Source organism: Onychostoma macrolepis, chromosome 12, assembly GCF_012432095.1.
Source record: "Onychostoma macrolepis isolate SWU-2019 chromosome 12, ASM1243209v1, whole genome shotgun sequence".
In the NCBI taxonomy this organism is placed as follows: Eukaryota; Metazoa; Chordata; class Actinopteri; order Cypriniformes; family Cyprinidae; genus Onychostoma; species Onychostoma macrolepis.
This window is the reverse complement of record NC_081166.1, coordinates 23730736-23756715: the sequence shown is the minus strand read 5'-3', so window position 1 is coordinate 23756715 and position 25980 is coordinate 23730736. Positions and strand designations below refer to the sequence as shown.

The 25980-nt window shown below is 36.8% G+C and overlaps 2 protein-coding genes across 6 annotated transcripts in view; both read right to left on the bottom strand.

Annotated features, from left to right (window-relative positions):
• Nucleotides 1-297: 297 nt before the first annotated feature.
• fam117ab (family with sequence similarity 117 member Ab) lies at nt 298-9394 on the bottom strand. The gene is made up of 8 exons (XM_058792625.1): nt 9057-9394; nt 8059-8198; nt 7313-7432; nt 7038-7124; nt 3620-3748; nt 3311-3461; nt 1714-1834; nt 298-1580 (listed from the first exon to the last, which is right to left on the bottom strand). The coding sequence occupies exons 1-8, from the start codon at nt 9211-9213 to the stop codon at nt 1400-1402; spliced, it is 1086 nt and encodes a 361-aa protein (XP_058648608.1). The 5' UTR covers nt 9214-9394; the 3' UTR covers nt 298-1399.
• A 1914-nt stretch (nt 9395-11308) lies between these two features.
• Nucleotides 11309-25980, bottom strand: part of rundc3ab (RUN domain containing 3Ab) — a 52282-nt gene continuing 37610 nt past the window's right edge. For all 5 annotated transcript variants that reach the window (XM_058793951.1, XM_058793954.1, XM_058793953.1 and 2 more), the window contains 3 exons: nt 13968-14087; nt 13742-13836; nt 11309-12600 (listed from right to left, as the gene is read on the bottom strand). In XM_058793951.1, the coding sequence (XP_058649934.1) occupies nt 12458-12600; nt 13742-13836; nt 13968-14087 (358 nt within the window). In that variant the 3' untranslated portion in view covers nt 11309-12457. The remainder of the gene's footprint in view (nt 12601-13741; nt 13837-13967; nt 14088-25980) is intronic.

Below are 25980 nucleotides of genomic sequence, written 5' to 3'. Positions count from 1 at the left end.
TATATATCGACAGTTCACCAACACTAGTGGTTTATTTTTGCTAAATAATTAGTTTTATATATACATATATAACTAAATTATTTAGCAAAAAGCTCTGAGATATGTATAGTTTCATTTGAATAATCTGTTATCCGAAACTATTTTTAGGAAGTTCTTAACTTAAATGGTTTTAAAACTAGTGCTAGACAACGATTAATAAATTATATCGTGTCATGTAATGAAAATATGTGAAATCTGGCAAGGTAGGAGCAGCAGGTATGAAACTGAATTTTTTTTTTTTAAACATCTCGTTTGCTACATATACTATAAACCACATTACTTGATGACATGAAAGTAGCACTTAATTTTCTTTTGATAATCTTGACAGTCAAAATCACAGCATGTTGTTTCTCATAATATCAGAACAGACATTCAGTCATGCTCAATTCTACTTTATTGGTGTCAAAACATACTACAGACATGGAAGAATTTAAGTGATCTATAGAAAGAAAAGAATAAAACAATATGTATCATCAATGTGCATGTAGTTTCCCCAAGTAATTTCCAACGGGAAGGCAAGTAGTCCAAACTAACTCATCTGAACATAAAGAATTTCAACCAAAGCTTAAAATAGCAACACACATCATGTGTGCAATGAACGTATTGAATAAAGAAATACTTGAAGTCAGATAATGTCACCATTAACATTCTATAGCTTATCTTTAGCAAAAAATTTAAAAAAAATGTGCAAACAATACAGACGTGTTAACTAATATTACATTCATGTACAGATTAATCTATACAAACATAAAAATATTCATATGTTCAAGGTATACAATGTAAACATTCATTAGACAAAAGAAAGAAAAAAACAACTGTGAATGTAAATGTACCATGACTGTGACATTCACCTCAAATCAAAGAACATGAATATACAGTACCTACTGAAATGGTCTATGATTGTTATAATCCACCCAGATACTTTCTTCAATAAACCTTTCAATAAATCAAAATAAAATATAACTAAAGTACATATTAAAAAAATAATACATTTGCTATGTTTTTTTTTTTTTTTGAAGTAGGTGGTAAAATGCAGATTTAAAAATACAATCATTGCCTTAATAGTACCATTCAATTTTATATATATAAACTGCCCTATTCAACATTCACGGTCTATAAATGACAGACTTTTCCTTATAAAACTGCCCAAATTATTAAACCATAAATCTATCAAGCCGGCCATTCCAACTGGATATTTTCAGCACTCTCTCTGAGCCACAAAGAAATCTGGTATTCTCTTATTACAATTAGCAAAACTCAATATTAAACACCAAAGAACTGATTGTTTTTAAAGACAGTCGCTTTCTATCTCTCTCACGCAGATGCTGATTTCACCGGTTTTTCTTTTCTTACTAACTCATCACTGTCCCACCCAGCAGGACCCTGGAGAAACTGAGAGGCTGCAAATCAGGAAGTCCACTGGAGGTATGAGGGGCTTCGGGAGATTGACAGGGCAGAAGGCTGAGCCTGTGTGTGTGGTGAAGTTCACTTTGTTGGGGTCAGGGCAGGAGGACACGTACACTTGATCCAAACATGGAAGGCTTAATTAGAGGATTGGGGGGAGGGGGATGACAGAAGATGCACAATGTCAATACAGAGTTAACCACTCAGATTGAGAATAGCATTATATATGTACATAACCACATAACATTCTAGCATGGTATGCCTACTTACACGTTCTCTTCACACACTCGGATTCTTTCACAACCCTCTGGTGGATCTCTCTGAAAGCAGTAGCTGTTATTGGGCCGTGGTGATGAGGACAGCATCACGATACACGAGTTGACCTCTTCAACTGAGGACAGAGCAGTATCACAGTCAGTTCAAATTAAAGATACATAGGAAGGTGACCAGATTTATGAACGTGTACCAGTTCAGTAGTCAAAATATACTTTACTTGAAATCTTACTTGTTATTATCAATGAATTAAAAATGGGGACAATACATGTTTGCAAGTTTTTTAATGGTTGTGGGTTTCATATAGATTAATAATTATATTTTGGGGGGTGAAGAATCACACTTGGTAAAATAGTTGCAAATAGCAAACAGATAAAAACAAGAGTGTAATAAAATTATAACAAAACATATGAACAAAAGTGTATATAATTTTTTTTTACATTTTCTAATTGTATTTAATACGTCTACAAACTGTGAAAATACTGTATATGATAAATACACCTTTTTAACTTTTCAAATGTTGTTTACGCTTTTTAAAAATGGATTTTACCATGCCTAATTAGGATTATTATTTTGCAGTTTAAGTTCATTTTGAGCAAAAAGTATGTGCTTTCTGCAAACTGAATTGTTGCTAGTGTAATGGACCCTTTTCATATATCTGAGATTCTCAGTATAGCATTATAAATGTATGTAACATTTTTAGAAAACAAAATCTATTGGTAGATTTACAATGTTAATAATGGTGGAAATGCCTCATCGCAGTATGTGAAAATGGTCCTTTTCTTTTCATTAAAAAATAAATAAATAAATAATATATATATATATATATATATATATATATATATATATATATATATATATATATTATTTATTTATTTTTAACTAACTATATCACATAGGTGAAAATACGCGATATGAATATATATATATATATATATATTCATATCGCGTATTTTCACCTATGTGATATAGTTAAAGGGTAGTTCACCCAAAAATGAAAATTTTGTCATCACTTACTCACCCTTAAGTTGTTCAAATATCTGCAAGTTTCTGAGTTTCTTTCTTCTGTTGAACACAAAAGAAGATATTCTGAAGAATGTTGGTAACCAAACAGTTGCTGGTAGCCATTGACAAAAAAAAATAAAAATCCCATGGAAGTCAGTGGCTTGGTTACCCACATTCTTCAAAATATCTAAGTAAGGCAAGTATATGATGGAAAAAAATCTTGGCTGAGTTTTTGGGTGAACCGTCCCTTTATGATTACAGTGTTGTGAGAGCGGAATGTTTGGGAACATTTTAAAATTGTACGCAAAACAATCACAAATTTAATCACAAAAAGCCCTGTTATAAAGTACATAGAAACAGTAAAACTTGCTCGGGTAACCAGCAGGGTATGCTGGCCAGGAGTTTTTGCAGGGCATTTAAAGAGCGTTTTGAATGTGCTGAAAAACCGGTACATTTCCAGGCACAGGACACCAAAAACCAAACTGTGTCCAGAAAACGTGGACATCTGGTCACCCTAATATATAGTTAAATTTTTGACAGGAATAATATGGTGGTGACATAAACTAGAGTTTCAAAATAAGAGACCTACCAGTTTCAAGATCTAGAGGGCGCTGTGGAGAGCAAGATGTGGATGAGGAAGAAGAAGAGTGGGAAGCTACACAGGAAGACCCAATCTGAAATCCACTCTTGGAACACAGGTGAGGAACAGGAGCCCTGTGGCCATCAGGAACCTCATATAGCTTTAAAAAAAAAAAAAAAAAAAAAAAGAAGTTACATGAAGGTTTCCAGTCGTGCAAGTTTGAATATGCAACTTTGCATCATATCAGCCTTCACAATCAGTTAAAATAGTGATAAAGTGTTTAATTAAAAAAAAAAAAAAAAAAAGTGTTAGACATACTCCACAGTGGTGAACTGATGATTGATGTGTGAAGACTTTCTCCAGCTCCTGATCTAGTCTCTCTTCACTTTGACGCAGACGTGACGGCAGTCGAGTCAATGATGCAGATGGGATTAATAGAGCAGGGGACTGAGGAGAGAAGAAACACAATATTGGTATTAGTATTATTACAATGGCTTTTTATTCTAATTATCTAATAATATTTTCTATCCCCAATTATTCCCAGATTTTTTTTTTTTTTTTTTTTTAAACTTTATTAACAGAAACTGGGAGTATTTAAATATTGAATTCATTAACAATGATTCAATTGTGATGAGGAGAAAAAAAAAAAAAATGCACAATAATAATTTTTTATATACTAGTGTTTTGCTCAGCCTCCTTAGTTGGCCCCGGCTCCCAGGTTGAAAGCCACCGCTCTAACACTAAACATAACCATCCAAGAAACCTTTTGGTATTTTCACAAATACATCTATATTTGCGTTAATCATTTTTTGTATGTTTTTTTAAATTGTTTTAATTGCAAGAGCATTTAGGGTTTTAGGTCTCCTATGTTTCCTACCTATAATCAGGACTTGACATTAAAACCCCACACCCCGTCATATGGTTACTCCCACTAGCCACTTTGGCGGGTTAAATTTTGTATAGCCTACAGTAACAGAGCTCAAAATTAATGCTTGTATAGGACAAGTGGATTTTTTGAAGGGGCGAGTGAAAGACAACTGATGTGACTAAAACAACTAATTAGGGATGCACTGAAATTACATTCGGTGTAAACGGCAATCGATAATGGATAAATCAACAAGGTCAACCTAATCAACAAGGTAATCAACAAGTAACAAGGTCGGTTGAGGCTCACAAAGTCTGTCTGTATGTGAACAATCTCGTTGAGAAATCAAAACAAATGAACGCAACTGCACACAGAAGAAACATACTGCGGTAAAAATGTAACTTAGTTTTTATATTTATAACTTGTAGCCTAATTAAGCAGCATGACACGACCAAGAGAGTTAAGTTTTCCCGGAAAACCACGATTGCAAATTTTTGATTTTATACAAGAGTTCAGATGAATAGTCAATATATATTTTAGTACAATATTGTCAATGTTGACATTTTTGCTTGATTTGGTTAACGAAAATAGTTCCAAAGATCACAGCAGAGTAGTCGCGCATCTCTGAGCAAAACAGCAGTGTTTCGTTACTGAACAATTTGCGTTTTTGAATTACTCATTTGAGTCAAAGATTCAGTGGTCCATTCATAAAGACAGGCACTTGCTTCATTCTTAATTGAATCAGACGTCAGAACGAATCGTGTACATGCTGCCACCTACTGGCGGTTTACTTTCATATTTAAAAGTAGCTTATCTTTGCATTTCATATTTGTTTATTTAAAAGAAAACTGATTTAAAACAAGCTCATAACATTATTTATGCAGTTATAATTTTGCAGTGTAAATGCATTCATGCTACATTTCAGCTTCATTAAACTGTCCATGTAAATGTATCTAAATGACACTTCAGCTGCTTCTGTTTCTTCTGCAGTGGAAAGATAGGCTTTGTTAATACTGATTTCATTTGATTGGGAAGCACCCTATATTGACATTATATTAAGTGAAATTATTCATAAAATGTAAGAATGAGATATGAAAGATGACGTATGCATTTAATACAGTTAGGGAAAAATGCCCTTTAAAATAACATGGAAATCAATTTAAATAAATTTTAGTATGTAGTAACTTCAGTCATATAAAACGTAATTTCCCAACAACAAAATTGTGGCCAGTGAAAATGCTGAGTGGCTAGAAAATTTGGAGAACCACTAGCCACATAATGCCTATAATGTAAGTGAACCACAAACAAACACACTTTAAAAGCATGCAATACGTTTAAAACTGCAAATTAGAACATCTCATACATTACACTTCATTTCATGCTAAAACTTTAAGACAATGTTGGCATGAGACGAAAACAAAAACACAAAAAGAAGTTTTCAAAAAATATATATTTTCAATTCTTGCTGCATGGTCTGATTAAATGATCTCCCAAGCCAGGTTTTAGTTTGTATATTTAACAAAATTACACAGAAAGGAAGAGCTTTATCAACATACTGTATAAAACAGCCTATCACAGTTTGCAACAAAATCAACAGCCTCAAACAAAACTCTTGAATAGATATACATCTCAAAGTCTATATGGTATGAACCTTGAAAATTCTCCAGTGTGTACCTGAGTGGGTCCAGTTTATGCTGTTGAATCACAACTGCCCTGGATATGAATAAAGGATGTTACAAAAACTGGTAAATATAGCCACCAAGGGATATTTATCACACATTTCATGGACAGCGAGTACTGCAGTATGCTGCGTTCTTATACAGGGGACTAATAAAACCTTGAAGTTTGCTTAAATACCAAATTTACAGAACACATCTGATAAAAGTGCTACGCGTGTGATGTTGCAGATTGTTGGCCTAGAATTTGGTGCAACAGTATGTTGTAATGCATAAAAACTAACAAAAACAACAGGCATAACAAAATACCATTATATCTACCTAAAACTAAACTGAAATTAAAAACCATAATACACAATCAAATAAGATCAAGAAACTGTAATAAAACTGTGAAACTGTAGTAACCGTAGGAAGTGTTTACAGCTGGACAGCATGTGTTTAAAGCAGAAGAGTTTTTGATACAAGCACTCTTCCTGTTACTTTTTGCAATCCTCCACACTTCCTCTAACATTTGTGTACATGTGTCAGAATATGGCACTTTAGTGCACTTGAAGGCTTCACCCGCAGACCACCGAACTCATTTGAATTTTATGAGCGTCTAGAAGCTTTTGGTGCAACTAAGAATGTGCTTCCCTAAACTATAATACAACCAGAGTTATATTCTAATTTTACGTTAATATGTTGCAATATTTTGATACATGACATGCAATGATATAGATTTCACTACAGTTCACTGAGGTACAAATAGTATCTGCCACTATTTACACTTACATAGTGCAAAATACATACTGCTATTTTCAGTGTAAAAAGCACCAATTTCAGTGATGTTTGTAAGATTTTTTTTGTCAAAGTACATTCTCTTAAGCCAGTTTATTGTTCATTGACTGCTGCAAGTACACCATCCATGGGTTTATCTCCCCCAAATGATTGTTGTGTAGATAAGAATATTCATAAGGCCTTGATGCGTTTGCAAATATGCTTTATTTTTTTTTAATTAAGCTTGATTTTTGTAATTCTGCAAGCGATGCCAGTAGTGCATACATGGCATACTTTTTACAGCATTTTACCACAATTTCAATTAGCTCCATTTGATCTGTTTAGGTTGAAAAAAGAAATGAGGATTGGGAATAAGGAACCGGGGAGCATAAAAGTGTTTGAAAAAGAGAATGACAGTATGTGTTTATTGTATTAGTACCTGATGTTGGTTGGGCAGTTTTTCTTGATTGCCAACCAGAACGCCTGACCTTTTCTTCTGTTGTAGTTGTTGTTTCAGCTTGAAAATCTTAGAAACATAAATAGTGTAAGGATAGAAAAGAAACAGCAGACATTTTCTTCCCCACATACAATATAGAAATGCATATAGTGCGATGTAGATATACAGTATCTTACATGACTCACAGTACACGCAACCACACATGAACTATAATTTCATGCAATTTTCAATTTTATTTATTGTGCAATGAGACTTACATATGAATCTGCACACACGTCACTTCCATCCTGGAGACATTCTGAATTTCCCCATGATGCTGAACGTTTGTGAAATCCAACAGCTGATGTTTCAGCTCCAGCTAACCATGTGTGTGGTGTCTTTTAGAAAAATAACATTATAAATCACATAAAACTACATTTTAAGACTCTTGTTCAGAACATATTATCATCTGTTCCTCATGACTTTGGAATATTGCACTAGTCATACAGACTACTTTCATGGTGCATTTTTATCTTGCTTTTAAAGTCGGCATGAAATTAAAATTCAACCCATTTGGTTACATCCTTGTTTTACTCACAAGGTTGACAGAATTTTTAGTGAACACTTACAATTAGACATTTTGCTATTAACCAGCTACACTTGCAAATAAAACCATTTTTAGAGAGACTAAAATATAAGGCAATTTCATAAGTAAATGGGTCAAACAGTCTTGAGGAACAGAAAACAGATGATATTTAAAAAATGAGAAAAGCTGATGCACCCACTTCCCTTCACATCGGAGCTGAGGATTAAAGTTCATTAGGATTGCAGTAAATCATAGGATGTGATGTAACCTAGTTTGAGCAAACCATGGTACAATGATGGTGTCAGAGAGTACCACAGATACATACCATGGTACTGCATGGCCCCGTTTACACTGATATTAACATCTGTCCTGGGTGAGTCAGCTGAACTCATCTTGTAATATGGGCTAGAATTTATTATGGATCTTGCATCCATTCACCTGTGTGGTTTTGTCTTCCCTGCCGTGTCTGTCATCCTCTTTGGGCCATTGGCCTTGCAAGTACGGCCACACAATCGCATCCAGAGATACTGTGTGCTGGATCGGAGTCTTCAAACGCCACTCTGCTTTGGTCCTTTCACCTGAGGAAACAAGAAAGCTTGAAAACACCTGAAATCAAAGTGATTACAGTAAATTGCATTGACAGAAAAACAAAGAAAACATTTTTAATAAAAAATTTAAATCTAGATCTTAAATTGCTTCTAATTATTATTTAGTATAGTATTATTATATAATATGAATAACAATTTGAGCTGTAAAGATAAACACGATTTCCAGAATGTCTGATATGAACAAAACCAGACGATCGTGTCTTCTAGCATGACTTGGGATGTTTCAATGAACATCTTGTGCTTCAATGGATGCAAGAAAATGTGACCTTTAGTACAAAGGAGTTCACATGATCAGTGTCACAAATTGTATTATTTGATTACTGAAATATTTCTTCTTCATTCTTCTCCGTATGTCATAAACATTCTTGGTTCCATGAATTATTTTGTATTAAAACAGCATCTTTATTTCCTGCTTTGGAATCCCAGATTTTTTATGTAGTCCCCACAGCATATGGGATATATATGCAGTATGATACAGTATGTCAATGAAACCATTCATCTTACAAGTATAACTTAATCGTTTAAAGTAAATATAACGTTACAGCCACTGTTTATAATTAAAATATTAATGATGAAAGTGATGAAGATGTGTTGCTTGCTATGCACCAATCAAGTCTGGAAGAAAACTGAATATAGATTAAATGCACATAAATGTTAAGGTTAAAGGAATAATGTATGCGTTTAGATCGTTATAGCACATGAAGAAACAAGTTAAAGTACTAAGTTAATGCAGTTGCAAACAGTCACATAATATTTCCTGTTGATCTTCAAGATAGACATCCAGTGGCTCAGATCATGATAGATACTGATGTGTATAATATACTTCACCTGGAGTGATATTTGTGACGGAAGCTGGTTTGTGCAGCGTGAAGGGAACAGTAGCTTTGAGAGGCTGGAGACCTGATCCGCTCCTGGACGTCTTCATCTCTCCACAAACACTGACTCTGGCGTCGTGAGCGGTTTTTGTCCTTTTCCAACTGTCCATTTCCAGCTATCTATCCATTCTAAATGTTTCTCATCTAGTTTCTTAACTAGAAGATATACTTATTTAATCGCATTCAAGTAAATGATTATAAAAGTTAAGAAAGCTACTTGCTGCCCAACACCGAGTAACACTCTACCTCTCAAAACGCTCTGTGTCGGATCTATCTTTCATTCATTTAGGAAGTGGGCGGATACCTTTAGAATTCGCCTTTTGATTGGCTAAAAGAAATAGCTGCGTTAAGATAATTGGGTAATAAGACATCAATCCAGAAATAACGTAAACATTTTTATGAATAAACTGTTCATTTACACACACACACACAAATTTATCATGAAATCAATACCAGAGTTGCTGGCTTAGTCTCTTTCTTTTAGATTTAAATGAATCTATGTACAGTAAGTGTACTTCCATTGACAAATTAGCAAAAGTTGAAATAATGCTATTGAAACTTAAATGTGTACAAGTGCAAATAGATGCTGTAGTTAAGCTATGGTTGGTGTTCTGGGCCCCCTCTCCCTTGTCAGGCCCTTGGAATCATCCTAACCTCCCATTATGGTGTCCCTGCATACAATAATATAAAGAATCTGGGGTTAATTAATACTTAACTGTAAGTAAAGCAACATATTTTACATATTTCATATAGATGTGGTACTATATTTCATATCTATGTACAGCACAGATGTGGTATTTCTTCCACGGGTGTAACAGTCACGTCCCTGTGGGTGTCTTCAGCATGTATTGTTGGAGATAAACTTCCATCTGTGGTAGTTTGCATAGGGTGGAGTTTGTGTGAGATAACACCTTCTGAATTTGTAAATTAATTGCTATCTTAAGTTATTTAAGCAGAAGAGCTGTTTTGTGGCCAGTGTTCTGAAACTTATATTTGTCAGTTGTTTGTTTGAAATGTACACTTGTATTGATATTTTGTTATCTATGGTTTACTGTATTTGCTTTTTTCATGGTGTGGGGTTGCAGAGAATTCTAGGATTAGAAATATTGAGAGACATTCTGGTCATTCATAGAATGTTTTTGAAACTTTGATATAGAGTGATATAAAGTGAAGTTTTTTGGTGTATTTCATTTTGAGTTTTACTTGAGGAAAATATCCTTTCTTTGACCCCATCCACATCTGATAGGAAGGGCTTTTCTTTTGCCCTTTGTCTTTTGTAAACCTATCTTTTAGAATTTAGTCAGTTTGAAGATCAAAAGTCATTCTTTAGCTTCACTCTGCTGCATGCTGTGAAATCAATCAACGGTCCCATCTTTTTTTAGCAAGCATATTTTGAGCAACCGGTCCCCATTTTGCATTTAGACACCCCTGTTAGGTTCTTTTTACTGCAGCGGCCCAAAGTGAACAAATGATGCTGACCTTTGACCCATAATTGACACTTGTTCTTTGCTTGACCCCTGAGTTGTGATGACCTTAAATTCAAGTCAATTTGTACACAGTGACATCTGGAGGAGGCACAAGTTTGAAATATATTAGAATGGTGTGTTTAGTCCACATGAGACTACAAGACGTTATGCAGTTATGTGAGATTTTATATCATGGGCTCCTTTGACATCAAATGGTTAGACGAAGAACACTGATCATGGTTTACATTAAGAGGGTGTTTACACAAAACCATTTTCAAAAAAAAAAAAAAAAAAAAAGTTTTGGCCATTCATTTACACGACAACGGCCTGAAAACAAAAGCTTTGTTTTAAAGTGCAAGTGCAAAAACTAGTTAAGGTGCAAGTTTTTGAAAATGTTCCCATTATCGTCTATGTGATAACAAAAACACAAATTTGCCTATGCCCATTACGTGTTTCTGCACAAAGTGACATCGCCATCTACTGGCCTGGCAGGCATAGTGCAGCATTTTAAGTCGTTTTTATATACAAGCTAGTTAACCAAATTGATAATGCCTTATCATATAAAATAAAATGTTAAAAGACACTAAAAATGGCACTGAAGCTGGTTTTTCATGTTTGTTTGAGGGACCTACACAGCTTTTTAAGCATTTGAATCAAGCATTTGTCAAGTTACAGTCCTTAAAACAAGAAGAGAAGAGACGAACAATAAAGACAGTGAAATATGACTCAATGGAAAATATTAGGACAAAAGAGGCAGTTTTATTGCGATTTTAAGTGACAAACAGCATAGTTTCCAATGTCTTTTTAAACAAAGAAATAATGTGCAATAAATTAAAAAACTAATTTAACACTAATTGAGGGTGAACAGCTGTCTAACACAACACATACATTCTCAAACAAGTAGACTTTCAATTACACTGACAATGGAGGGAGGAAATCTAGCTTATCAGTTTTATATGATGCCAATGCGATTAAATTCAATGCAAGGTTTCAAATCTGCTGCTAATATACTGAAAATGACAGTGGCCCACACATTGCAGACATATTGTAATGATGCAACAACAGATGCCAAATAGAGGTCAAGCATACAGTACAATACAACAGTATGCAGATATACACTGGTCCAATGTTTACTTCACTCACTGTCAGTCATTCAGCAATATTATACTGCCATCATGTGCAGAGCGATCCCATCTTCAGACTTACTTCAAGAGGCAAGAAAAAAGGAATAAGGCAGCTATTCCAGAAATGTCTTTCATTTTATTATCACTGTAATTGTACAGCAGACTGTAAAGACATACACATCTTCTTGTTCATCTTTTTAGTTCTTGCATGTTGTTTGGCAGAGGAGGGATGTTTAGATGGTTGAAATGTGAGAATAAAAAAAAAAAAAAAGTGATGACAATGTCAGAATACTAATTTGTAACTATAATATGCTTTCTTTCACACATTTTCATGGTTAATTTCTGGTTTTGTTTATATGTGTTCTGTAAGTATGTATGTTCCCATAAGAGATTTTAAAGGGCAACAGAATGTGGGAAAGCTGTGTTGGGCTTTGACGCATGAAGTTGTAGTGAAAACTGCTTTCAGGTCTCAAGTCTGTCAGTGCATAGTCCACAGTTTGCCTTCACTGGATATCACAACAAGTCAGGAGAAAGGTTTGAACAGCAAAGACATTCAGAGATATCCGCATTTGAAAAGCTCTGACGGGATAAATCTGAGAAAATATCTCTTATCATAACTACAGAGGTCTCGCTATATCTCATCAATGATACTTTCATGAGAATTAGTGTAACAGGCATTACACAGGCTGTAGCCGAGCCATAATATCTTAGGATGTCTTAGCTGACAGTGCAGTTTCTCTCTGCTTGGTCTCATTTGGTGGTCCCTAGCTGGGGGTTAGAGCAGGACTGGGCTCTGCGCTGATGTTTACCAGGCACTCTGTCGACCTCAGGCTTGGCAGGGACTTACAGCTGGGTAAAGAAGACAGAGAACCACACAGACCTAACATAGAGGGAGTGTAGTCTTTTTCTGAAATGAAAATGAAAGAAATAGGGATTATTATTAAACCCCAATAATAGCTTTTCCAGCTGAAAAAAAAAAAAAAAAAAAAAATCAACAAAGGGACTCAAAGGGATAGTAAAAAAAATAAATAATTCATTCACTCTCCTCACGTCTTTCTTTTGCAGAACACAAAAGAAGATTTTTTTGAAGAATGTTGGTAACCAGATAATTTGGTTAACGCTGACCTCCATCAAGACTAAAACTAAATTGACATATTTCTCAAAATATCATCTGTTACGTTCTACAGAGAAAAGAAACTCAAACAGGTTTGAAATGATGTGCATGCCACAAGTAAATGGTAAAATATTAATAAATTAAGCAAAACAAAAATTGGTGAACTATCCCTTTAAAGTCAACATGAAACAGAAGCTGCAATTATCTTTTTTCTAATGCTATACATGTAAGAATGAAATATTGAAAATATTACGCTCTCAGAAAATAACTTACAAAAGCTGCCACTGGGGCAGTGCCTTTACAAAAGTACTAATATGTACAATTTAGGAACTAATATGTACACTGTCAGTACAAATATGTACCTTTAAGGTACTAAAATGCACACTTCAGGGAGTATATAAGGTACAACGTTGTACCTTTTGAAAGGGTACTGGGTAACACTTTATTTTGAGGTGTCTTTGTTACACGTTACATGTACTTACTATTATAATAACAATAAATTATGCATAATTACATGCATGTAACCCTAAGCCAAACCCTAATCCTAACCCTAACCATATAGTAAGTACATGTAGTTAATTAATATTATTCAGTACTTAAATGTGTAAATACTAGCTAGTTTGTTGCTGGACCAAAATGGTGTACCAGCATGGGCATTTGCCCAAAAGTCTTAACGTTGACAGATTTTGACTATCAGCATGAGGTGTGGTAGTCAAAAGTCTGTCAACGTTAAGACTTTGGGGCAAATGCCCATGCTGGTACACCATTTTAGTCCAGCAACAAACTAGCTACCATGCTTCAAATACCTGCTTAACCATCTTATAGCTAGTAGCTCAATTGATCAACCACCAAAACCAGCTTGGACTAGACAGCTAAATCATAACAAAGCTACAGTACCACATTAAGCTTGTTGTGGGTGGATTTTAAGGTGTACCTGCTGTGCACCAGGCTTTTCCATTCTGTCTCCTTTCCGTCCTCTGAGAATCTGTGGTTAGGCTTATATGTGGCTCCGGGCTGGGGAAATTACCCCTAAAATACAACAACAGACCCACAGCAAAGGTGTATTTTGCCGTTGAATTTGTATCACATTCTTGATGCAACACAAACTTCAAAAAGCCAGTTGTTTGGCTAAAGCCTGGGAAAAGAGAGCCTCTTCTCACCTGTGGTACAGTTTCCTGTCCTCCTGGTTGTTGTACTTTTGCAGTGATGGCCATTGGTTAACAAGAGGGATTGACAAATCCTTAGAGAGTGGATGTGATTCTCCTGGAATCAGACTTGTCCTGTGATACAGTTAAAGACAAAAACATGGTATGGTCTTAGTGGGTAAGTGTGTGTCACAGATTCTTCAATACTGTATGTGCCACAGTTTTTAGCAGTCATTACTAATGTGAAGCAGTTTTAGTGGACTTAATTCATTTAGATGTTACCATTGTTCAGTGTATTTACTCTTATTTTATTGAAAGTATGGCATTACATCATTCTTCACAACCCCTGAAATCATCTGTTCTCAGACCATAAATCAATACGTCATACAATTAAATTATAATACTTTAAAAATAAATCTTTAAAAGAAACCATGTTTTTAGTTAAACGTGATCAGATATTTATATTAAATTTTTTTTTTCCTGTCATTCTGAATGTGATCTTTCTAAACTACCTATTCTGAATTCAGCAATGCTCTGGTGAGATGTACTGTAGTAGTAGTAAAATTTAAAAGAAATAATTATGAAACGTAAACAGTCACATGAATAAAGAAATTGATCACACTTTAGTTTGGGGACCAATTCTCACTATCAACTAACTATTAACTATGACTTTTGCCTCAAACTCCTAATTTGCAGCATATTAATAGTTAGTAAGGTAGATGTTACGTTTAGGTATGGGGTAGGGATATGGTCATTTAGAATAAGACATTAATATGTGCATTATAAGTACAAATAAACAGCCAATATGCTAGTAATATGCATGCTAATAAGCAACTAGCCAACAGTGAGAATTGGTCCTTAAAGGGGACATCGGATGAAAAATTCACTTTTACATGTTGTTTGAACTTAAATATGTCTTGGCAGTGTGTGTACAAAACCACCCTTTAATGATAAAAATCCACCCAGTGCTTTTTAAAAATCCCCACAAATAATAAGCACTTTCTCAGAGCAAGCCATTCACAGATTGTTGGCAAATTGACATCACTTTGCACAGGCCCCTCCCACAACTCCCACCCGCCCTGAGTGAGCTGTAAACAGTCCACCACTGTTTCGACGCCAGAGCAGGTGTAGACAAAAATGTCTCCTAAGCGATTGAGGTGTTCTGTTGTTGGATGCAATAATGAACATATAGCAGTCATCATTTTCTCCCGACATCTGAGCTGCTGAAGACACAGTGGATTACTTTTGTTTTTGAATGGAATGCGCCCCCCGATCCACCTAAATGAGTTTATGTTTGCGCAAATCATTTTACACTATGCACACTGCTTTGTAAACGAGGGTTAGTACAAAGCAGGTTTTGCTAAAAAGTTGTTCCTGAAGGATGGATCGGTACCAACTGTTCGTGATCCAGCTTCACCTCCAGAAAAAGTGAGTATAAGTTTTTTTATGAATCTTTGCAAATCACCTTTCCTAATAATGTGTTTGTTAGCAAGTTCCACGACAAATGCGGCTAAAGTTAACAGTCTCAGAGATCATTGATATGTCGTCATTTCTATTTAGAACCTTCTAAATATAATTCATAACCGCATGTTTATAATAAACAATGCATTAAGGTGATCATCTTATTACAAACTGTGCACGTTTTCTATAAAGATAACATGGTAACACTACATTAAGGTTACCTTTGTAGAGGGTTTATAAAGGTGTTTGTTGATATATAATTAGTCATTTACAAATGTATTTTAAGCATATTAGCAGCAGCATTTACGCATCTGTGTTTACACAGCTGGAGCAAAACGCAGTCTAGAGCATGTAACTGCTCTGAGGACACGCTAATAGTAACAGACATGAGAACAGTTTAAATTAAATAAGCATTCTCGTGCATGCATTTCAAACGGGGTTCGCCATATCCAGCATGTGGTTACTATTAATGGAACTGTGTTACATGTGTTATGGTATTTTCATTATGCGGATGCACTGTGAGTTGTTTAGCCCCAGGCTGAGGAAGTTAACAAACAGTAAAGATGGCATAACTTATAGTTCCATGTCTCTCCGTCTTTTCTCCCATAAAAATACTTCAGTGGCGACAAGGATATTGATTCCACAGCGAAGCAAAGTGATAGTAGTTCATGTGTAAGTGAGTGTGCAATACTACAGGAATAGTTTGCCAGTTTTTAAAGAAACTAGAAACTGAAAGTCTGCAACAGATCACACAGCGTGATGGTGGAGATCAGTCAGGCTGCAGCTCCAGAAAAGCGGGAGAGTGGCATCTAGTGGCAGTTGCGGCTACTTCGTGAAGAAATTGCAAGTACAAAAAACAGATATAACAGGAATTAAAAAATAATAATAAATAAAAAAATCTGAATTGCATGGAGGTTATAAACAACAAAAAGTGACAGCAAAATGGCAACGATTGGCATGTAAAGAAATAACTGAAACTTTGTCGCTGCATTTTAAACAAATCCAATACTGGTCGCCAAAAGCTTCCGATTTCACAGATGATATCAAAAAGAAGGTGAAACATTAACAGACTAGATTGTCTGTGGTAAGTTGTAAACCCCCCCAAAAAACCTTGCTACGTGTACTGCGTTAAGAAGTGCTGTACACTGAGACTTCTTATAGCACTTGTTGATTTTGATTGCTTCCATTGTCCTCATTTGTAAGTTGCTTTGGATAAAAGCATCTGCTAAATGACTAAATGTAAATGTAAGTCAGGCGAAGCTTACCGTAAACGTCTCTTATCTGAGAAGGATTTGACTTTCAAACAAGCCTGTGAAATTGCTCTCGGCTTGGAACTGGCATGCAAGGATACAAAGAAGTTGACAGAACGTGCTGACCATTCCAGTGCTGGTGTTCATTGTGTTACCAGCTGTTCACGGGGAAACCAGAAAGACAAACCGCAGGGAGGGTCTTCTCATTCAAGTTTCGCAGCATCAAGTAGATCAGCACAGAGCTCTTCAGCTAGATGAAAAATGACATGCCATCGTTGTGGTAGAGAGGGTCATCAGCTACAGGAATGCCATTTCCGCACTGCAGTATGTCATGTATGTGGTAAAACAGGCCATTTGAAAAAGGTCTGCAAAAGCAGTAAACGAGCTGGTAAAGCCCGGTTAGTGACAGCTACAACCGAGGAACTAAGTGCTTCTGAGGATGCATTTGAACTTTTCACAGTTTACACTGCTCAAGGCCAGAAAGATAGACTATTTCTGCAACTGGAACTCTCAGGGAAGACAGTAACCATACAGATTGACACCAGTGCATCTGTATCTTTAATTCCAGAATCAGTGTAAAAGCTCCTGCTTGACTGCCCCTTGCAGCCAGTTGAAATTCATCTCTCATCATATACTGGTGATACAATTCCAGTTCTGGGAGAAATCCAAGTGACAGTCCAGTACAATGGAAATGAGTGGACACTGCCATTAATGGTAGTCAAGGGTGGCAATACTCCATTACTGGAACGAAATTAGCTGCAGAAGATTAAACTTGACTGGGGTAAAATTTTCAGCCTAAAACAAGAGACAGCAACTCAGTCCTCTCTAGGGCTGGGTATCGTTCAAACATTTTTTATATCGATACCGATACCGATACTGATACCTTGAGTTCGATACCGGTTCCTGAACGTTACTTTTTTCGAAACTAATTTTATGAAATCAATTTTAACAAGATTACATTCTTGTTAAAAGGCGCTGCACAGGACTGAGAGAGCTATAGAAAGACTGCTAACCCCTTAGGTATCGAAGTTTGGTACCGAATGACAGGACGTTTTTCGATACTCGATGGTATCGAGGCAATTCGGTCAGTGCCTAAAAGGTATCGAACTCAATACCAAGCCCTAGCCCTCTTTCAAAGCGGTTTTGGACAACCATAAGGATCTTTTTAAAGATGGTTATGGAAAGATCAGAGATTTCCAGGCAAGAATCTGAGTTGAGCGAGATAGTAAACCAATATTCCATAAGCTGCGACCTGTCCCATATGCTCCGAGTAGGGTGACCATATGGGCCAATTTTATGGGACTCTGGCAAGAAGCTTCCTTTGGTGGACTGGTTAAGATCATGAGATTCCGGCATTTGTTGGTCAGTGTGCACCCTGTGAAACCACACTGAATAGTCCCCCAACAGCCCCTCTCCACCCATGGTCATGTGCCACAGCACCGTGGGAGAGAATACATGTGGATTATGCAGAGGTCAACAAGCAGCATTTCCTGGTGGTGATAGACATCCATTCAAAACGGATTGACGTCTTACCTACAAAGCTGATGACCGCTGAAAAGACTGCTAAACTTCTCAGGAATCTGTTCGCATCATATGGTCTGCCGAAAGTCCTGGTTTCAGACAATGGTCCTCAATTTACTGCAGCTGAGTTTGAACAGTTCCTTAAGGGAAATGGAGTTCGTCATGTCCTGTCACCTCCAAACCATCCGGCTTCAAATGGCACAGCTGAAAGGGCTGTGCAAACCTTTAAAAAGGCATGGACTCGAATGCAGTCTCAGTCAGTGTCTCCTAGTCAGTGGCTAGCCCGTTTCTTGTTCACATACAGAAATACTCCACACACAGTCACAGAACGCACACCAGCAGTGTTGTTCCTGAAACGGCAAACACACACTCGTCTTTCATTACTCAAGCCAGATTTTGTATCCAAGCACCGGCTTCAACAGCAGAAAGTGCAAGATAAGAAAATCAAAGTCACTCTGCACATTCAGTTTGGGAGAGAGGGTGTTAGTGTGAGACTTCAGACATCCCAAAAATCTCAGCATCCCAGGCACTATTCTGCAGCGCAGAGGACCTCTGACTTACTGTGTGCAAGTGGGACATTGACCAGTTAAAGTACATGTGGACCACTTGTTACCGTCAAGGTCTTCAGGACAGCAATAGGGATCAGTGATGACCTCTTTGATGATCTGCCAGTTCAGAGAGCTGAAACATCTGATCCATAATTTCAACCTGATCAAGCTTCTGAAGTACACCCTGAATGGTGCTATCCCCAAAGGCAAACAAAAGCACCACAAAGACTTAACCCTCTGGGGTCGAAGCCCACACCGGTGCGGTCTGTCTTATATTTTCTTGATGACGAAAAGAACTAAAAATACAAGATTGTTGATCTTACAGATAAGAATAAGGTATCGTTTGAAACTTCAAAGGGTTTTTTATTTGTGTATAGTCATAATAACAAAACAATGTGCTTTTGTAAAATAAAGAAAACAAACATGATGCGCTCTCTGCCGTCTCGGCCTCTGTCACCTCTCTTCAGAGACACGTAAATAAAACAACCTGAATCCCAGCGAATACTTGCCTCAAAGACATGAGAAATATGTATAGAACGCTTGAAATGTCCACTTTTAAATGAAGTCACGTTCAAAACAAATATTCTCTGATAAAGTAATCCGTATGAAACAAACGCGAAGACGACGAGCTGAGAGGAATAACACAACCACTTTTCCACTGTTTTGGCCTGACAGTGGAAATGCGGCTAATGCGAAGCGTCTCACAGCTTGATCCAGTGGAGCATATCTGTCACGTATCCGGTTCGTGGCCTTCAGTCTGATTGCCACCAGAGGTCACCCTTCCATCATATTGATTCTCGGACTATACAGACTGTTTCACATTACCTTGCACTACAATTCCCATCAGCCATTGCACTGACGACACACAGCTGATTGCACTGATCACACAGCTGATTGCACGGATCACACAGCTGATTGCACGGATCACACAGCCTACATAAACCATGGACTTCCTCTTCCTCTTTGCCGAGTATTGTACAGCGTTTATCACTCTCCAAGCGATAGCTACTCTACGGAGCCCAGTTTGTTGTCATAGTCTTACCTTGTGTGTTTTCTAGTGTTTTGATTCTTGCCCGTGTTTCCTGGATTTACCCTTTGCCTTCCCTTTCAGACTCTGTTTGCACCTCTCTTGGACTACTGCTTGTGTACCTGGATTATCTCTCTGCCTTGCCCTGTTGGATATTGTTTGCCGATCAAAGACCCACGCTTGCCCTAGGACTACTCTTTGTCTTGTCCCTGCCATACCTGTTTGCCATTGTTTGACCCTGCCTGTGATTTAACCATGTTTATTAATAAAAGCTTGCACTTGCATCCGTTCGCCTCTCGTCTCATCGGCTCCGTTACAATATCACTCTGATGAGTAGCCTAAGATTACTTGCTATCTGTTGTTATTGATGGGAAACAAAGGTGATGTTCAGAGTATGGTAACTACAGTGGAAGTGATGCCCTCTGGGGGCATTTTACCCCACAGACTAGGTTTGAAAAAAAATTATGAAAATACAAACCCGATTCCAAAAAAGTTGGGACACTGTACAAATTGTGAATAAAAAAGGAATGCAATAATTTAAAAATCTCAAACTTATATTTTATTCACAATAGAATATAGATAACATATCAAATGTTGAAAGTGAGACATTTTGAAATGTCATGCCAAATATTGGCTCATTTTGGATTTCATGAGAGCTACACATTCCAAAAAAGTTGGGACAGGTAGCAATAAGAGGCCAGAAAAGTTAAATGTACATATAAGGAACAGCTGGAAGACCAATTTGCAACTTATTAGGTCAATTGGCAACATGATTGAGTATAAAAAGATCCTCTCAGAGTGGCAGTGTCTCTCAGAAGTCAAGATGGGAAGAGGATCACCAATTCCCCCAATGCTGCGGCGAAAAATAGTGGAGCAATATCATAAAGGAGTTTCTCAGAGAAAAATTGCAAAGAGTTTGAAGTTATCATCATCTACAGTGCATAATATCATCCAAAGATTCAGAGAATCTGGAACAATCTCTGTGCGTAAGGGTCAAGGCTGGAAAACCATACTGGATGCCCATGATCTTCAGGCCCTTAGACGGCACTGCATCACATACAGGAATGCTACTGTAATGGAAATCACAACATGGGCTCAGGAATACTTCCAGAAAACATTGCCGGTGAACACAATCCACCGTGCCATTTGCCGTTGCCGGCTAAAACTCTATAGGTCAAAAAAGAAGCCATATCTAAACATGATCCAGAAGCGCAGGCGTTTTCTCTGGGACAAGGCTCATTTAAAATGGACTGTGGCAAAGTGGAAAACTGTTCTGTGGTCAGACGAATCAAAATTTGAAGTTCTTTTTGGAAAACTGGGACGCCATGTCATCCAGACTAAAGAGGACAAGGACAACCCAAGTTGTTATCAGCGCTCAGTTCAGAAGCCTGCATCTCTGATGGTATGGGGTTGCATGAGTGCGTGTGGCATGGGCAGATTACACATCTGGAAAGGCACCATCAATGCTGAAAGGTATATCCAAGTTGTAGAACAACATATGCTCCCATCCAGACGTTGTCTCTTTCAGGGAAGACCTTGCATTTTCCAACATGACAATGCCAGACCACATACTGCATCAATTACAACATCATGGCTGCGTAGAAAAAGGATCCGGGTAATGAAATGGCCAGCCTGCAGTCCAGATCTTTCACCCATAGAAAACATTTGGCGCATCATAAAGAGTAAGATGCGACAAAGAAGACCTAAGACAGTTGAGAAACTAGAAGCCTGTATTAGACAAGAATGGGACAACATTCCTATTCCTAAACTTGAGCAACTTGTCTCCTCAGTCCCCAGACGTTTGCAGACTGTTATAAAAAGAAGAGGGGATGCCACACAGTGGTAAACATGGCCTTGTCCCAACTTTTTTGAGATGTGTTGATGCCATGAAATTTAAAATCAACTTATTTTTCCCTTAAAATTATAAATTTTCTCAGTTTAAACATTTGATGTCATCTATGTTGTATTCTGAATTAAATATTGAAATTTGAAACTTCCACATCATTGCATTCTGTTTTTATTCACAATTTGTACAGTGTCCCAACTTTTTTGGAGCCGGGTTTGTATAATCATATTTTCCTTAAATAAAATGTAATCCCTAACAATAGGCCTTATTGTCATATCAAATATAACTGTGAAAACTGTAAAAACAGTAAATCACTTTTTTTCTTACTGCTGAAAATTAGATGACTTATGGTAAAATCGTTTTCTCTCAGGTACATGCAGTGTAAGCTTCACAGTAAATACTTCTATATCACTTTCAATGTAGTCCATAGCAACAACAAAAATATATCTTGACTCCATAGTGGTTATTTTGAGAAAAACCCAGGTATTTTGAGCAGCAGAATTACATAAAATACATAATATAAAATTACAAAGTACTTTTTACTTTTGCACTTTCACTCGAGTACGATTGAAAAGGAGTACTTCATACTTTTACTGGAGTAATATTTTATTATAAGTTAAATGAGTCTACTCCACCAAGCTACTGTTATAAGCATGAGCCCTGTCAGACTGGTCGTGGTGGCAGTGTTGCAACAATATATAGTGATATTCTCAATGTTACTCCGAAAACAGGATACAGGTTTAACTACTTCAACTTAATGTTACACTGTCAGATATGCAAAATAAATCTCTCCTATCTCTTGCTCTGGCTACTGTGTATAGACCGTCAGGGCCATATACAGATTTCCTAAAAATATTTGCAGATTTCCTCTCAGACCTATTGGTTAATGTTGATAAAGCGCTAATTGTCGGAGATTTTAACAAATCATGCGTTAGGACTTGCATTTACTGACCTAATAAACTCTTTTGGAGGCAAGCAAAACGTCACCGGGCCCACTCATCGTTTTAATCATACGCTAGATTTAATTATATCACATGGAATTGATCTTACTGATATAGATATCGTACCTCAAAGTGATGATGTTACTGACCATTTCCTTGTATCGTGCATGCTGTGTATTACTGTTATTAACTATATGGCTCCGAGTTATCGTTCAGGCAGAATTATTGTTCCAGCCACTAAAGACAGATTCACAAATAATCTGCCCGATTTATCTCAGCTGCTCTGTGTACCCATAAATACACAAACTAGACAAAATGACTAGCAACTTCGGCACCATCTTCTCTAATACGTTAGAAACTGTTGCCCCCATCAAATTAAAAAAGGTTAGAGAAAAACGTACTGCGCCATGGTACAACAGTTATACCCATTCTCTCAAGAAAGAAACTCGTAATCTTTAATGCAAATAGAGAAAAAATTACTTGGAAGTTTTTAGAATTGCATGGAAAAACAGTATGTACAGCTATAGACAGGCTCTAAAAGCTGCCAGGACCGAGCATATCCGCAAACTCATAGATAATAACCAAAACAAGCCAAGATTTTCATTTAGCACAGTGGCTAGATTAACAAATAACCAGACGCCGCTCAATCTAAATATTCCCTCACAGTTTAATAGTAATGACTTTATGAATTTCTTCACTGATAAAATAGATAACATCACAAATACAATAACAAATGTAGATTCTACAGCGTCTAGCACTTCAGCTTCATTCATCGCACCCAAAGAAAAACTGCAATGCTTTACAACTATAGGACAGGAATTGCTAAATAAACTTATTACTGCATCTAAATCAACAGCATGTCTATTAGATCCTGTACCCACTAAATTTCTGAAAGAGTTGTTACCTGTAGCAGAAGAACCGCTTTTCAATATTATTAACTCATCGTTATCTTTAGGTCACGTCCCAAAACCATTCAAGCTGGCGGTTATTAAGCCTCTTATTAAGAAACCACAACTAGTGAACTGGCAAATTACAGACCCATTTCAAATCTTCCGTTTATGTCTAAAATTTTAGAAAAAGAAAAATTTGCTCAATTGTGCTCCTTCTTGCAAAAAAAATTATATCTATGAAGAATTTCAGTCAGGTTTCAGGTCCCACCATAGCACAGAAACTGCACTTGTTAAGATTACTAATGGCTTCCTTCTTGCATCAGACCAAGGCTGCATCTCACTGCTAGTTTTACTTGATCTTAGTGCTGTGTTCCAGACTATAGATCAGGGATAGGCAACGTCGGTCCTGGAGTGCCAATGTCCTGCAGAGTTTAGTTCCAACCCTGAAAAAAAAACCCTCAGCTGCCTGTAGCCCTAGTGATCCTGAAGACCTTGATTAGCTTGTTCAGGTTTGTTTGATTAGGGTTTGAGCTAAATTCTGCAGGATATCGGCACTCCAGGACCGACGCTGCCTATCCCTGCTGTAGATCATGGCATACTCATAGATCGATTACTATACGGGTATTCAAGGGCAGGCTTTAAGATGGTTTAGATCCTACCTGTCCGATCGCTACCACTTTGTTTATTTAAACGAGGAGTCATCTCAGTTCTCACCAGTAAAGTATGGTGTGCCACAAGGATCTGTCCTTGGTCCTCTGCTATTTTCAATATACATGTTGCCCCTTGGTAATATTATTAGAAAATACGGGATTAGTTTCCATTGCTTTGCTGATGATACTCAACTATATATCTCAACAAGACCAGATGAAACTTCCAAATTATCTAAGCTAACAGAGTGTGTTAAAAATGTAAAAGATTGTATGACCAATAATTTTCTCCTATTAAATTCGGATAAGACCGAGATATTTATTAGACCAAAAAAAAAAAAAAACAGTACACAGAATCTCTTGGATTACAATTTGCAACTAGACGGATGTACTGTTACTTCCTCTACAATCAAAATTCTGGGCGTTATATTAGACAGCAACTTGTCTTTCGAAAATCATATTTCCCATGTTACAAAAACAGCATTCTTCCATCTTAGAAACATTGCCAAGCTACGAAATATGTTACCCGTTTCTGATGCAGAAAAGCTAGTTCATACATTCATGACCTCTAGACTGGACTATTGTAATGCACTGCTAAGTGGTTGTCCTGCATCTTCAATAAGCTACAGGTAGTCCAAAATGCAGCAGCTAGAGTCCTTACCCGGTCAAAAAAATATGATCATTGTACCCCAATTTAACAGTCCTACAGTACTGGCTACCTACAGTATTAAGTTCCGTATCAGTTACAAAATATTACTACTTACCAATAAGGCCCTTAAAATGTTTCAGCTCCTGCGTACCTGGGTACACACTCTCTCAGTTTAAATCTAGATTAAAGACACATCTCTTTAGCCAAGCATTCACATAATGCATCTCATAATCTTGTACTGCAGTTATATCTGATCAAATGCACATTATTATTCTTTAGCTTGAATTGAACAAATCATTTTTGCTTGGTTGGAATAGCAGCTACGCTAATTTTGTCTCCATTTGTTTCTCTGTTTCTGCCACAGCATTGACATCCCGTGGTAACTAGGAATTGCACAAGCTTCAGTCTGGATCCAGAACACCTGAGGAGAGATGATGCCAACCCCTCAGAGGACCTCAGATGATGCCAACCCTGAAACAACATACAGAACTACCAAATTTTGCTATAAGTTTGATTGCAACATATAATCCTTGCTGTTAATAGTGTTCATCATCTGTTTGATTATGTCATTAACTGATTTTTACCAATACATTTCTGCCATATGTACATCAACTTGACAGTCACCACTAATAGACTACTACTAAATATATTGTAGAATCTTTAATTTTCTGTAAAGCTGCATTGCAACAATTTGTATCATGAAAAGCGCTAGACAAATAAACTTGAATTGAATTCTGTACTTATCTGTACTTTTACTCGAGTACTTAACTTATGTACTTCGTCCACCACTGTATATTATTAGTGCAACTGTGTTAGTGCAACTGTGAGGAAGTTAATAAACAGTAAAGACGGCATACCTTAGCTCCATGTCTCTCTGTCTTTTCTCCCATAAAAATACTACACAGCGGTGTAATCTCACTGTCACATGCATTTAATTCTAAGGTTGATGTTTAATTTACTGTGATGAGTGTGCGTTCGATTTCAGCTACATGCAGCATCAAAAGCATGTGCTTTTATCGCTCTTAATGGCTCTATAATTAGAAAATACTGTTATATCAATGGCCGATATCCAATTACCTAAATTATGATATTTGCTCAGGTGGGTGCTGGGGTCTTATCTATCGGATTGCAATGCATATTCTTGTTAACACTTGTGAACATTACACATAGTGTGCATCTAATTAGAGTTAGGCTGGTTTGCGTGGTAGCCCAGGCACACAGTCATCATAGGACACTATTGTTAAGCCG

Bases quoted from the DNA above. Each gene is read 5' to 3' on its own strand.
- fam117ab (XM_058792625.1), bottom strand. From the start codon at position 9,213: ATGGACAGTTGGAAAAGGACAAAAACCGCTCACGACGCCAGAGTCAGT. The intron at 3,749-7,037 runs GTACTAATACAA...TTCTCTCCTCAG, and splicing joins AACTGCCCAACCAACATCAG to TCCCCTGCTCTATTAATCCC. The intron at 3,462-3,619 runs GTATGTCTAACA...TTTTTTTTAAAG, and splicing joins CATCAGTTCACCACTGTGGA to CTATATGAGGTTCCTGATGG.